This window comes from Balaenoptera acutorostrata, chromosome 4 (assembly GCF_949987535.1).
Source record: "Balaenoptera acutorostrata chromosome 4, mBalAcu1.1, whole genome shotgun sequence".
NCBI classification, from domain to species: domain Eukaryota; kingdom Metazoa; phylum Chordata; class Mammalia; order Artiodactyla; family Balaenopteridae; genus Balaenoptera; species Balaenoptera acutorostrata.
Window position 1 is genome coordinate 148,696,766 of NC_080067.1, and position 14,180 is coordinate 148,710,945.

At 48.5% G+C, this 14,180-nt stretch overlaps 1 protein-coding gene across 5 annotated transcripts in view; it reads left to right on the forward strand.

The window, feature by feature from the left end:
• Positions 1-14,180, forward strand: part of SLC37A1 (solute carrier family 37 member 1) — an 80,683-nt gene that overhangs the window by 44,354 nt on the left and 22,149 nt on the right. For all 5 annotated transcript variants that reach the window (XM_057546138.1, XM_057546140.1, XM_057546137.1 and 2 more), the window contains 3 exons: positions 2,955-2,992; positions 8,658-8,738; positions 13,559-13,690. In XM_057546138.1, the coding sequence (XP_057402121.1) occupies positions 2,955-2,992; positions 8,658-8,738; positions 13,559-13,690 (251 nt within the window). The remainder of the gene's footprint in view (positions 1-2,954; positions 2,993-8,657; positions 8,739-13,558; positions 13,691-14,180) is intronic.

Consider the following 14,180-nt stretch of genomic DNA (forward strand, 5'->3'; position numbering starts at 1 on the left):
CTGGTACTGACTCAGGGGACAGATGAGCGCTCGTGCCCCCTCCTTGGCCTGTGGGGAGGTGGCCTCAGCGGGCACTGAGTTCAGACGGGGTCCTGGAGGGCCGCGGGCCGCGGGGAGGGCGCTGTGGGCTGAAGTCCGGGCCACAGAGGCCGTTCTCCCCTCCTCCCTCTGCTATCACATTCCTCTGGGCTGTGCTGGTTCTTTTTACCTGGAGTCTTAGCCTTTAGCCGTTAGGTGTTCAAGGTAAATATGTTCAGGGTTGTGCAAGATCGTCCGTTGAGTTCTGTGTCCCCGTTCTTCATGAGGCCACCAAAGGTTTCCTCTCGCTGGTCCTCCTTTCCTGCCCTCACACCTGCCCCCTCCTCCCGCTCTCCCCATGGCCGGGGCAGGGCGCTCTGGTGTCCCGCGAGCGTCGCCCAGTCACCTGGTCCTTGCTCTCTCTGCCTTGGGCCGGTCACCTCTCCCCGGGACTGGCCGGCTTTGTCCCACCGCCCTCGGCTGCTCCTTCTCTCCTTGCCTGGCCTCCGCCCGGGTCACCGGGGCCCAGCTTGTGCGGCCTAGGCCACCTTCTGGACTTGGCGTTTCTCCACCTTCCCGCCAAACGTCTTCCTCTTGAGCTCGGGCTCTGGAGGCGCTGCTCAGCGCACGTGGCTGTGACAGGACGCCGGCCGACCGTGCCAATGACACTTCCCTTTGGGGGCAGCTCCTGCAGCCGGCCTCACGGGAGGAGGCATTTCTGTGGCCCCCTAACCCTCCCATGCTGGGACCCGGCACCCAGGGCGGCCCTGTGTCCACGAGTGTCTCAGCAAACAGAGAGAAGCCAGTTCGCAGGCTCGGACACCCTTACTCCTCCTCCTCGCTCAGCCCGAGCCAGGCCCTTGTGAACAAGGCCTCTCCTCCTGGGCCCGACGCCGCCTGTCTGCCTGAGTCCACTGTAGGCACAGGCCTGTTGCTCTAACAGAGGCCCTCCGCAGCAGAACGAGAGTCAGACCGCGGGGCTCTTTCTGCTGAGGGGATTGGTACCTATTCTCCCCCTGGTGACAAGGAGGTGGCGTCTGTATGAGTGATGATGAAAGCCAGCTGCAAGCGGTGACCAGCAAATCTTGTGTCCAAGGGCAGAACACTGCAGAGAGGAGAGACCGGATCCACGTGCATCTCGGTGGTTTACTTCTGCTACCTCCCGGTCCCTAATCCCCTACCGCAGGGTGGACGGGAAGGCCCCAGGAGCGCCCCTTCTCGTGACCAGCAGCGAGGGACCGGCTCGCCCCTGTTCCTCCTTCCTGCCGGGGCTGGGCCCAAGGGACAGGGCACCCCATCCACAGGCCCCTCCAGGGCTGCCTGGGAAGCTGCCCTCAGACGTGTCCCAGCCAAGGGTCACTGGTGCTAATGTCCTGCAGGGTGAAAGCCCAGGAAAAGCCATGTCCTGGGGACCAGCCACACCCCATCGAGACTGACCCTGGGGCTCACAGCACAGCTGGGGAAAGCCACGGGCTGGGGAACTGCTGATGTCACTGCACTTCCCCAGGGCCATCGGGACCATCAGGGCTCCCCAGGCCCACCCTCCGCAGAGGGCAGCGGGGAGGAGTCTCCAGCCCAGGAGCACATGTGGTCCAGGGGCCCCTCTGCGGTGTCACCCTCTATATCTCGTGGGAGGGAACGCCGCTGTGGGAGGTTTAAAGCCCTGTGGCTCGGTTTGTGTTTCAGGGCAGTTAAACTGTCTCACCAAAAATTATAAAAAAGACCCGGGTTCTGGGTGATGGGGAAGGAGCAAAGCTGTTAAAAGGCGGCTGTCTAGATTCTCAAGAAGTGGAGTTTGCTTGCCAGGGCTCCTCGTGGCCCTAAGCCCGGCTCTCATTCCCGGGTCACACCAGCGTGATTTTAAAGTATGAAGACGAAAAAAGCGTAGCTTCTGGTTTTGTTCGCTTCCACATGTCCTCCCCTCTGTCGACAAAAACTTAAGCAGTGGATGTAAGAAAAAATTGGGAGACTTTATTCAAGCCAAATTTGAGGATTCTAACCCAGGAAGAGCGTCTCAGAAAGCTCTGAGGACTGTTCCGCCCATTAGAAGTCAAGACACAGTTATGTAAGTTTTCTGAGACAGAGGGATTATTGACAGTTTACATAATCCAGGTCCAAGGGGCATCGTGGTGGGTCACGTGACCCCTTACAAGCTCAGGAAGGAATGTTATCTTTAAGGAGTTGTCTTGTGGATGCTGAGGGAATGTTGCTCCTCTTGGCTGCGCAGGTATTTCTGCTCATGGAGGAGGTTTGGTTGATGCCTAACGTGGATACATGATGCACAGTGCGGGGGAGAGGGCGCCAAAGGGCAGAGAATCATTTTTATGTGTAAGTTTTTCTTGTCTTGCCGTAAAACATGAATTTTATTTCGCACCTCCTTGCATTTAGGTAAAAGGCATTTTGGTCTATTTCAAGGTAGATGTTTTGTGCCCGCTAATTTTACTTCTAGTTAATTCCATAACATTAAGTGACTCATCCCAAATGTTATTCGGAACCCCGCTACTCTGATCTACTGGTCATGTTTTTCTAGTTCCTTCTGATACTTATCCTTTAAATGTATCTCACATGGTTTGTCACCATAGTGTACTTATGCTCTGCTTATTTTTATTTGTAAACTATTTTCCATATTGCAAAGCAGGCTTCGTATTCGTGACGATTTGCGTTTGTCGGTGCTGGTTTCGTACTCTCCCGGCTTCAGCGCGTGGGGATCAGGCAGTCACGGGGCCCGAGGGAGGGAAGGGGCGCGTGTGGGTTCTTGCGGGGGTGGCCGAGCTGCGCCCTCACCCCACCAAACATGCTGCCTCGTGCATTGTCTTTTTTCTTAAATTGTTGCTAATTTAGTAAAAGTATCAGAGGGTGCCTTGTTTTGGTTTACTTTCTTGTGTGGGAGGAAACACCCAGCCCTGGTTCACACTGTTCCGTGTTTGGTGTTTCAGATCCGAAGGACATCGCCTGTTCTTCCTCCCTGGCCATGGTAAGGACGTGCTCCCTGCTTCTCGTGTCTTCAGTATGGTGTGCCGTCTGCCAGGTGTCTGATGACTGTCACCAGCCTGGCCCTGTCTGTCCTGTCAGTGGGTAACGAAGTATGGACACAGGTCCTGCCCTCAAAATATCGGCAGTTTTAGAAAAAGATTAATCATAATGATAACAACCGAAGCCGGACGAGAAGCTTGGTGCGGTCTGGGTTAGGGACTCAGAGAGCGACCAGGGGCTGGGGACCGGCCGGGCCTCACAAGGAGCGGGGACATCATACCTTTCCTGGGCGGGTGTCGTGGTGTGACTACAGGATGACGCAAAGCTAAGCTGGCTGGCGTCACTTGAAACTGGCGTCCACACCTGGCAGGTGGCCCGTTAGGACCGCCCAGCACCAGGACCACATTCCCTGGGTCATTGTCACTGCTCACCGCCACCCCTTTCCTGACCTGCTCACGCCCAGCTGGGGAGCGACCCTGCGGTCTTCGCGGCCCTGCAAGGGCGCTTGCCCTGCCGGCGTCCGCAAAGGTCTCTGCCTACCCCCAGGTAGCAGTAACTCTGGGAGCTGCCCAGGCCAGCTCCCCTCCCCTGGCCTTCGGCTTGCCCTCTCTCCTCTGTCGCTCCCAGCAGGGGTGTCGCCCTCGCACCCGGTTTCCTGCTTACCTTAGAGTACACCCCCCGAGTCGTGCTCCCTGACTTCCCTCGCCCGGCTCCCCTCCTGTCCTCCGGCCTCCACCGCTCTGCCAAAGCCACCCGCCAGGGCCCCCAGCAGCATGGTCTGGCCGCATGTGGTCAGCGCTCTGGCCTCACCCCTGACCTGTCACCAGCGTGTGACGTGGTTGTCTCCTCCCTCCATGAGATGCTCCCTTTGGGGGCTTGTAACACGCTCTCCTGCTTCTCTGGTAACATGCAGAGCGCTTTGCTGGCCCTCCTCTGCCAGACCCCCAGACGTGGGAGCCCCCCGGCCTGGTCCTTGGCCCCTTCTCTCCTCGTTCCTGCTCTCACCGTAGGAGATCCTGCGCGGGCCTGGGGCTTTCAGCGTCCTCACAGCACCTCTGTGTGCGTTGATGTGGAGTCCCCAGCATGGTCCTCTCCCCTGAGCTCCGTGGTCATAGGTCACACCGCCCACCCGACATCCCCATAGAGGCATCTGGGTGTCTTCCCAGACTTAACGCGACCAGAATGTTCTCTTTATTTCACCCCATAAACTTGCTAGGCCCCGGCATTCCCTGTGTCAGTCGGGGAACTGCTCTCTGCCCCTTGGACAGGCTGGGTCCAGAGGACTCATCCCAACTCCTCCTTCCATCAGCCCGTGGCCCATCCGTCACCAGGCCCGCCAGCTCTGTGTGTGTGTGTGTGTGTGTGTGTGTGTGTGTGTGCGTGTGCACGTGCACATGTGTGTACGGAATCATCCTTGTGCACAGCTTCAGATGTACGGGAAAGTGTACCTGTGCTAGAGGCGTTCCTGCACTTGCGTGTGTGACCTGGGGCCCAAGCTGTGTCATCTTCCCCTGCTGAATCCTCCCTGACCGCTCACTGAGCCTCCCCAGGATACGTGGGGCGGGGTGACCCACGGAGTTGGGGCTCCTCTTCCTCTTTCTTCCTCTTGGGGGTCGGTCAGAGGGAGAGATTGGACTGATTTCTGGGGGTGTTTCTTCAGCTTCTGCCACAGCCCCAAGGTTCTCTTTCCAACAGGAACTCTACTCAACTTCCTGTAGGGCCCTGGAGAGACCGGTGTCACAGGGCCTTCTCGAGGGGCCCCAGGGCCTGGGGAACTGAGGGCAAGCTTGGCTGGTTCTCTATCTGCTCTGTCCTTTTGCACCTCCCCCTTATCAAAAGCAGAGCTTCTGTGCAAAGCCGGATGCACTTGCAAGATATTTCACAGGTGCTGACTTCTAAGTAGAGCCGTGTCCTGGGAATTTCCCATCTGAAGGTGTTATTTTCAGCATCAAGTTCTTATCTTTTCCAGTTCTTTAAAGTTTTCGTTATGGAAATTTTAAAACACGTAAAAAGGTAAAAAGAATAGTATCATGAACCCGCATGTACCCATCACCCTGACAGTCTTATTTCATCGGTACCCCTTCTAATACTCCCTCCTTCTCCTCATGATTTATTTTGTAAGCAAATACCAATCATCATACTATTTTGTCTCCGACTATTTCAGTATATGTTTCTAAACTCTAAGGACTCTTTTATTAAAAACAAACAAACAAACAACAAAAAACATAACTATACCATTAGCACACCTAAAGACCAACAGTAAAGAATAGAAAAAAAAAAAATGGAGATACTCAATTAAGCCTGACAACTGAAAAAACACACAACCTAAAAGTTGTGAGTAATGTTTTATTCAGGGACCTTACTGAGGACTGTAGCCCAGGAGACAGCCTCTCAGTAGCTCTGAGGAACTGTTCCAAAGAGGTAAGGTAGGAGCCAGGATATATAGGAGCTTTTGCTGAAAATAAAAAGCCATGTAGTCAAACATCAAAAGATTACTGTTAATCACAAACAGCAGACATCTCAAGTTAATGATTTTATTGCTTGTCTCTGTATAGGAAGATGCAGGGGTCTGGGCTCATTGAAATTATTCCTTAGATATGCATCTTAACTATCTAGGGCCAGTATCCTGTTTCTCTCCTTCCTGAATTCCCCTCAGGGCACACAGTTGGGAGGGGCTGAGGTGGGGACTGCAGTGGCTGATAGCTTGGTGGCAGCAACATTCTTTGTTTACTGAAACGGCAGACAACATTTTTTGTCCACAAGCCAAAATATGTTCTTCAAAAAGGTCAACAAAATTGACAATCCTTTAGACTGACCAGGAAAAAAAGATTCAGATTACCAAAATCTGGAATGAGAGAGGGGACGTTACTACCAACTTCATAGAAAGAAAAAGAATTATAAAGGAATACTATGAACAACTGTATGCTAACAAGTTAGATAACTTAGAGTAAATGGGAAAATTTCTAGAAAGATATAAGCTACCAAAACTGACTCAAGAGATAGAAAATCTGAATACACCTATAACAAGGAAAGAAACTGAATTATTAATTTAAAAATTGACTACAAAGAAAATCCCAGGACCAGATGGCTTCATTGGTGAATTCTATGAGACATTTAAAGATAAATTAGTACCAACTATTCACAAACTCTTCCAAAAAGTAAGAGAACGCTCCCCATTCACTCTCTGAGGTACTATCCTGATAACGTAAGGAGACATCACAAGAAAACTATAGACCAAGCTCTCTTATGAATGTACGTGCAAAACTCAACAAAATACTAATGCAGCAACATATAAAAAGGATTAAATATCATGATCAAATGGGATTTATTTCAGGAATAGACAGTTGGTTTAACATCTGAAAATCAATTAATGTAATACTCCACATGAATAGAATAAGGACAAAAACCATAGGGTCATTTCAATAGAAGCAGAAAAAGCATTCGACAAAATCCAACACCCCTTCATAATGAAACACTCAACAAACTAGGAAAAGAAAGGAACTGCCTCAACCAGATAAAGAATATCTATAAAAAGCCACAGCTAACATCATACTTAATGGTGAAAGCTTGGATGCTTTCCCCATAACATCAGGAACAAGACAAAGATACCTGCTCTCACCATTTCTATTTAACGTTGTACAGGAGGTTCTAGCCAGAGCATTTAGGCAAGAAAGTGAAGTAAAAGACATGCAGACTGGACAAGAAGTAAAAGTGCCTCTATTTGCAGATGACATGATCTTGTATATAGAAAATCCCAAGGAATCCACCAAAAACCTCTTCGAGCTAATTAAAGTTAGCAAGGTTGCAGGATACAAGATCAGTATATAAAAATCAATTATATTTCTATACATTAGCCATGAACAATCCAAAAATGAAAATAAAAAACTTCATCAACAGCAGCATCAAAAGGAATAAAAAACTCAGGAATAAATTTAACCGGGGAAGTACAAGACTGATACATTGCAAACTACAAAACATTGTTGAAAGAAGTTAAAGAAGACCTAAATAAATGAACAGACACCCTGTGTTCACTGACAGGAAGATTTAATACTGTCAAGATGGCAATATTGCCCAAAATTGATCTACGGATTCAGTGTAATCTATATCAAAACCCCAGCTGGCTTGGCAGAAATTGACAAGCTGATCCTTGATTTCATATGAAAATTTAAGGAATCCAGAGTAGCCAAAAGAATCCTGAAAAAGAACAAAGTTGGATGCACACTTCCCAATTTCAAAACTTATTACAAAGCTGCAGTATTCAAGACTCTGTATTACTATCATAAGGGTAGACATACAGATGAATGGAACAGAACTGAACTCAGAACTTAAACCCTCATACTTATGGTCAATTGTTTTTTGACAAGGCGCTAGGACCATTCAGTGGGGAAAGGATAATCTTTTTAACATGTGGTGCTGGGACAGCTGGGTATCCACAGGCAAAGAGTGAATTTGGACCTGTTTGTCACGGCCTACATAACATTTAAATGCATCAAAGACCTAAATGTGAGAGCTAAAACTATAAAACTCCTAGAAGAAAATATAGGAGGACATCTTCCTGACCTTGGATTAAGCAAAACCTTCTTAGATATGACACCAAAAGCACAAGGGGTGGAAAGAAAAATAGATAAATTGAACTTCACTGAATTTAAAACTTTTATGCTTCAAAGGATACCATCAAGAAAGTGAAAATACAACCCAAAGAATGGGAGACAATATGTGCAAATCATATATCTGATGAAAGACTCGTATCTAGAATACATAAAGAACACTTAGAACTCGGTAATAAAAAGACAAGCTAGTTTAAAAAGGGGCAAAGGATCTGAAGAAGACATTTTGCCAGAGAAGATAAATAAATGGCCAGTAAGCACATGAAAAGGTGTTTAATATCATTAGCCATCAGGGAAATGTAATCAAAATCACAATGAGATACCACTTCAGACCCACTAAGATGGCTAGAATCAAAAAGATAGATAATCATAAACTGGAACCCTCATACACTGCTGGTGAGGATGTTAAAATGGTGCAAGCACTGTGGAAAACGGTCTGGCAATTCCTCAAAAGGTTAAGCATAGAGTCACCATATGACCCAATTTCACTCCTAGGTATATCCAAGAGAAATTAAAACGTGTTCATTGTAGAGAGAGAGAGAGACACACACACACACACACACACACACACACACACACACACACACACACACACACACACACACACACCCACCCACCCACCCACCCACCCACCCACCCACCCACCCACCCCCGGGGGTCGAGCTCTGATTGTCCGGCAAGCCATGCTCTCTTTCTATGTGGAGGGTGTTTTCTTCCTTCTGAATCAATCTGCTGTTGTAGGAAGGGATTCTGTTTTTCACTGGTTAGAGGAAAAGTCGTTTAGAAATGTTAAGTTCCCTTAATCGGCATTTTTACGTTTCTTTATTCCTCGGTCTTGGATTGTTCTTCAGGAAAGGATTTTATTTTTACCCTCTGTTATCTGAGGGTCTGCAGCCTTGAGATTAAACTGATTAGCCTTTGTGTTGTTTTAATCATTTGTCTTATTTTCCCTTGATAATATTTTTGTGAAGATATTTAGTGTCCTTGCTGCAGTGAGTTTAGGTGCAATTTCTGTCCATTGATTCAGTAATTGCTCTAATTAAATTTTTTTTCTCCCAGCATCCAAAAGGCTACGAGAACGGCACGCACAGATTTCGGCTGCAGAAGCAAGTGCTAACCGAAGAGAGGAACAAACCTCTGGTGAGTTGCACACGAGGCCGCTTGGCAGGAAGGCAGAGTCCTGCCTCAGTGACATCTGTCACAGACATCCAGGGTCTTGTATTCCTTCAGTTTGCCTTTGTTAGTTTGTAAATCATATTTGTAAGCTATTCATTCATCCGACAACTGTCTGCAGCATTCAGGGTTGCAGCACCTGTGCCACGGACATCAGCCCCAGTGTCCTGTGGAACTCACTCACATCCTGGGGCGGGACGAGTGTGGGGTACAGAGAGAAAACCAGCAGACAGAGCTGTCCAGAGAGGACTGAGCAGGCACTAATTCAGGCCTGGTCTTGGGAGCTTCCCTAAGCTGGTGGCTTTGCGTGGAGCTGTCAAGGAAGTGAGGAGTGAGTCTGCACGCACCTGGCGCAAGGGGGTTTCAGGTGGAGAGAGCATAGGGTGGTCTGGGAATAAGAGGAGCGACCCAAAGGCAACAGAGAAAGTCGACTTCCAGCGCTCCGCCCCTTCACTGCCCCCCCGTTATACAGAAGAGGAAGTTGAGGCACGGAGGTGCTCAGTTCCCTGCCTGGTCCCCTTCACAAGTGGGGAGGCCAGGATGCAGTCCAGGGCTCTTCCCCAGCGCTGGGCTCACCCTCCCGTCTCCTGTCAAGATGCAGTCAGCCTCCGTATCCACAGATGCGAAACCGCCCATACAAGGGCTGACTGTACTAAGCCATTGTACGTAAGGGACTTGAGCATCTGCAGATTTTGGTCTCCGCGGGGGATCTCTGGGACCAATCCCCTACAGATCCCAGGTACCAAGGGATGACTGTCCTTCCAAGAAATTCCTCCCATTGCTTCTGCCTGGCTGACCACATGGGGCCGCAAGGGCATTTTAGATTTGGTTTTAATTCTTGAAAGTATAAGGTATTCTCTTTTCTTTTTAAATCAGTTAGCTTAAAGGATAAATGTACTAAACAGGCTTCTTACTTTTTTTTCTTTATTGCCCAAGGAAGTTATTTCTGGTGGTTGAAATAATGGAAGAGGGAAAAATGGTGTCTCATACATCTTGGTTCTTAGATCTTAGTGAAATTCAACTGAAATGCTTTAAAATCTCTACTCACTTCTGAGTTTACATCAGAAGCAGGTGTCTTAGATTGGGCTGCTGTAACAAAAATACCCTAGACTGGGTGGCTTAAACAGTAAACATTTATTTCTCGCATTTCAAACCTTTGTTTCTGGAGGCTGGGAAGTCCCAGATCAGGGCACCAGCAGGCCTGATGTCTGGTGAGAGCCTTCCTGGCTGGTAGGCAGCTGCCTTCTCTGTGGATTCTCAGGTGGCGGAGCAGGGAGAGAAGCAAGTTCTCTGCTGTCTTTTCCTATAAGGGTACTAATCCCATCATGCGGGCTCCACCCACATGACCTCATTACCTCCCAAAGACCCCACCTCCTAATACCATCATATTAGAGATGGGGGTTCAACATACAGATTTTGGGGGAACACAAATATCAGTCCATAGCATCAGGTCTTAATCAATGTCCAAATGGCTATAATTCCTCTCCACTTGTTACTGAAGACTTATCTTTTCCTTGAGGCAAGAGCCAGACCCTGTGTTCTAATGTAGTTACTGACCAGTAAAGCTAGCTCTGTCTTCTGAGCATAACTTCCCTCTTCCTTTTTTCTGTTCCTTCTATTAAAGTCTATTTACTAACATGTCACCAAAGAGATAGTTACATATTTAGCAGCCCCCGTAGGTCCTGTTTCAGGCCTGGCCACACCACAGGCTGACTTTGATGTGGACATGACCGGGCAGGTGTTGGCCACAGTGGATGGGTGTCCCCTTTCAGCTGGCCCCTGCGCACTAACCAGGCTTTGTTTGGTCCCTGCCCTTCCGTAGCGTGGAGAGCTCACGTGCTGGAGGTGGCTCTTGGGTCAGCAGGCAGGATGTCCCACACGTTTGGCAAGACACACTGGTGTCACCTTTCCCAGAGTGACCTGGTTCAGATCCATGGGCTCGGAGTAGAGCCTTACACAGGACCCTGATCACGACTGCTTTTCAGCTGGGACTGCTTAATTCCCTTCTATGCCAGGCATGGTTCTTAGACTTCGTGGGGAAATACATAAAGAAGGGGGTGGGCAAGGCAGAGAATGTGAACAAAGAGAAAGAGGCTCCGGGGTCTCTTGCCACGCGGCGGACCTGCGTCCAGCCCTCGTGGGTGTTGATCGTGTCATCTTGAGGATGTCGACCTCTGTCGTCCTTGTAGTCACATGTCATCCTTGGCTTCTCTGAGGGTCTTTTTAAATATTTTTTCTTTTAAAATTCTTTCCATTTTGTGTTCTTATTTTTTATTTTTATTTATTTTTGTTTATCTTTTTTTAAAATTTATTTTCATTGACATATAGTTGAATTACAACATCGTGTTAGTTTCTGCTGTACAGCAAAGTGACTCAGTTATACATACATATATATTCTTTTTCATATTCTTTTCCATTATGGTTTATCACAGGATATTGACTAGATACCCTGTGCTCTACAGGAGGACCTTGTTTATCCATTCTCTATATACCAGTTTCCACCGGCTAACCCCAACCTCCCAATCCAACCCTCTCCCACCCCTCTGAGGGCCTTTCTGATTGGCTGTGGCTCAGCGGCCACTAAAGAGCGCTGAGTGGGTGTTTCGATGCTTAAAGGTTTCTCCACCCAGCGTGGCAGTGCGACTCCGTCTGAGGCCAGCACGCGGTGAGGCGGTGCTAAGCCGTCTTTCGTGCAAACTCCCCGTGTGCGTTTGCTCTCGTCACACGGAGCCCTTTCACTCTGTGCGTTTATAAACCTCAGAGGAGGGTCCCCAGCTGAATAAGCTCCCATCCCACTGAGGGCTCCCCATCCCAGCAGATCCCCTGGGGGCTCCAGGCACACCGCTTCCCCGCCCTGTCCTCCCAGCAGGTCTCTGTTGGCTCCGAGGAAGAGGAAGCCTTGCTCTCCTGATTTGCTTTGGAAAACCCGCCATGACCTCACGCATCCCTCTGTCTCCTCCAGACGCTGCAAAAGACTGGACTTGGGTGGCTGGGACGGCCCCCACCCCCCAGACTGTACATAAAGGATGAGTGGGTGCGGGCAGGAGGCCCATCCTCAACGAAGACAGGGCCTTCCCTGCCTGCCTGAGGGGCTGCTCGTGGCTTAGAGCAGAGGGGCTGGACCAAGACTTTAAACCAGCCCAGTTTACAGAACAGGGAAGGGCCGGGTGCTGAGCCCAGGCTGTGACCAGGTGGGTTTCTGTGCTGGACCTGCAATTACTACTGTCCTGGCTGAGCAGAGTCTTTTCACTTTCTTTTTTCTCTTTATCTGGCTGCATTTCATGGTCCACCAGTCGGACCACTTAGTGTTAAAAAAGTCTGTCCTGTGGTTCTCAGCCTTGACTACACATCGGGCTCTCCTGGGGCCTGCCCCTGAGACTGCGGTATTCTGTCTGGGGCACAGTCTGGGCGCCGGGGTCTCTCAGAGCCCCCAGGAGATGCCAGGGTTGAGAACTAAAGATTTCGTCTCCTACACTGGACAGCCGGCGTAATTCACGAGAGAAAACTTTATTTCCAAACTCAAATCATAATTCTGTTTTCATATACCTTTGCGGAATTGTCGTCAGGAGGATGTTCTGCTTCCACACAGGGGTTTGTCGTCTGCATCCTGAAACATCAGAGCACGTGGTTACCTGCGACCATGTTCACCAAAGGCCGGTTCTCGACGCCTGAGTCATGGTGGGCGCTGGGCTTCTCGGTGATGCAGCCCTTGCTGCCCGAGAGGTGAAGCGCTGGGTGCTCAGTGCCCACAGGGCTGCAGTTGCTATAGCCTGCCAGCCCGTTTCCCAATTTCTGTCTTTCACCGGAAGAGAATTCTAGTATCAAGAGTGGGATACCGCAATGCATTGTCATTTTGTAAAAATTTAACTGCATTTTTTAATCTAACTCACATAGATTATAGTGAGATAAATACAATAAAACCTATTTGGTTTTGTGGGAAGTCCAACATACATAGAAACATTTCTTTTTCAATCCTTGACCTATAGAGTGCCCTCATGAAGGACACTTTTAGATCATCCTTGCTCTGACTTGATATCACCCCCCAGAGTTGAGGACCACTGTTCTTTGTTTTAATGAAGATAAACTTTGTCCTTTAGGGAGGTCCGGAATCAGAATTTATGAAAGAGTGGAATTGGTTTATGAATTTTAAAATAATATTGTTTTTGATCATGTATGTCCTTTGTGAACTCCTTAAAAAATACAGGATCATGGAAAGAATTTATCGACATCTCATACAAATTACATGTAATTCTACCATTCAGTGATAACCATTGTCGGTTTAGAATTTAGCTTTTTTCCTATAAATAGATCCTTTAGTTACCTACTTACATAGGTACATATTTAAACATTCTTTGAGACCATAATGAAAATGCGCTTTTGGATGATGTCTTATTACTTAATGTATCGTAAGCACCTTCCCATGTCATCAAATCTCACAAACTTTTTTTTTTTACAACTGCAAGATATTTATATGGATGTACTTCAGCAATTTTTCTCAATGATGGTGTGACGTTAATTTTATCATATAAGTATTTTTCCACTTCCCAAATTATTTTTCACAGAGTCCTAGAATTGTTGGGTCAAAGGATAGGATTTTGTGTGTTTTTAGTTAGTATTTCCCAAAACCACATGAATGTTAATGGTCATAAAGCAATGGCCACAGTGAGGATGTTGTCCAAGGCGTTCCCCGAGACCTTTAGTGGAGCAGCTTACCACACCTCAACCAAATAGACGACCTGGTGACACCTTTTCTTTTCTTTTATCTTTTCAACGGGATCTGTCTCCAGGACCCAGAGATGCAGTGCTTACTGCTGTCGGATGGAAAGCGCTCCGGCCACCAGAACCACGTGGTCATTCTCCCGGCAGACGGCGGGGGCGGCATCGCGGCCATCAGCTTCGTAGGGGCCTTGAAAATTCCCGTGAGTACACGTGCCCAGGAGAGTTTCAAAAGGGGGCATTTATGCTTACTATGAACAGAAACTGGCCTGTTGATAATCAAGCTTAAAAAGAGAAATCCGTGATTCTGTAATCCATAAATTAGAAATCCATAGCATGAACCAGAAGTTGCAGACAGGTCAGCTCAGGAATGAATAAGGCTGCAGAGTTGTGTTAGCCTCTTAATAGTTATAAAATATATTATATATGTATATTATGTATGTGAAATTCGTGGGCTCCCTCAGCAGAGCCTCTGGGGAGCTATGCAGAGGACTTTGAGCAGCTGTGTTCTTCTAACGGGGAGCCGTGGAGGGTGCTGAAGGCAGAGCCAAGAACAGAGGCAGGATGAGAGGAGAGAGCACACCCTGCCCCTGGGGGCCGGGATGGACGACCCCATGGGCCGCACTCAGAAACACCTGGGCTCCTGCCTTTGGGTCCTATTCAGGGGGACAGACGTGGGTCTCATGCAGCAAG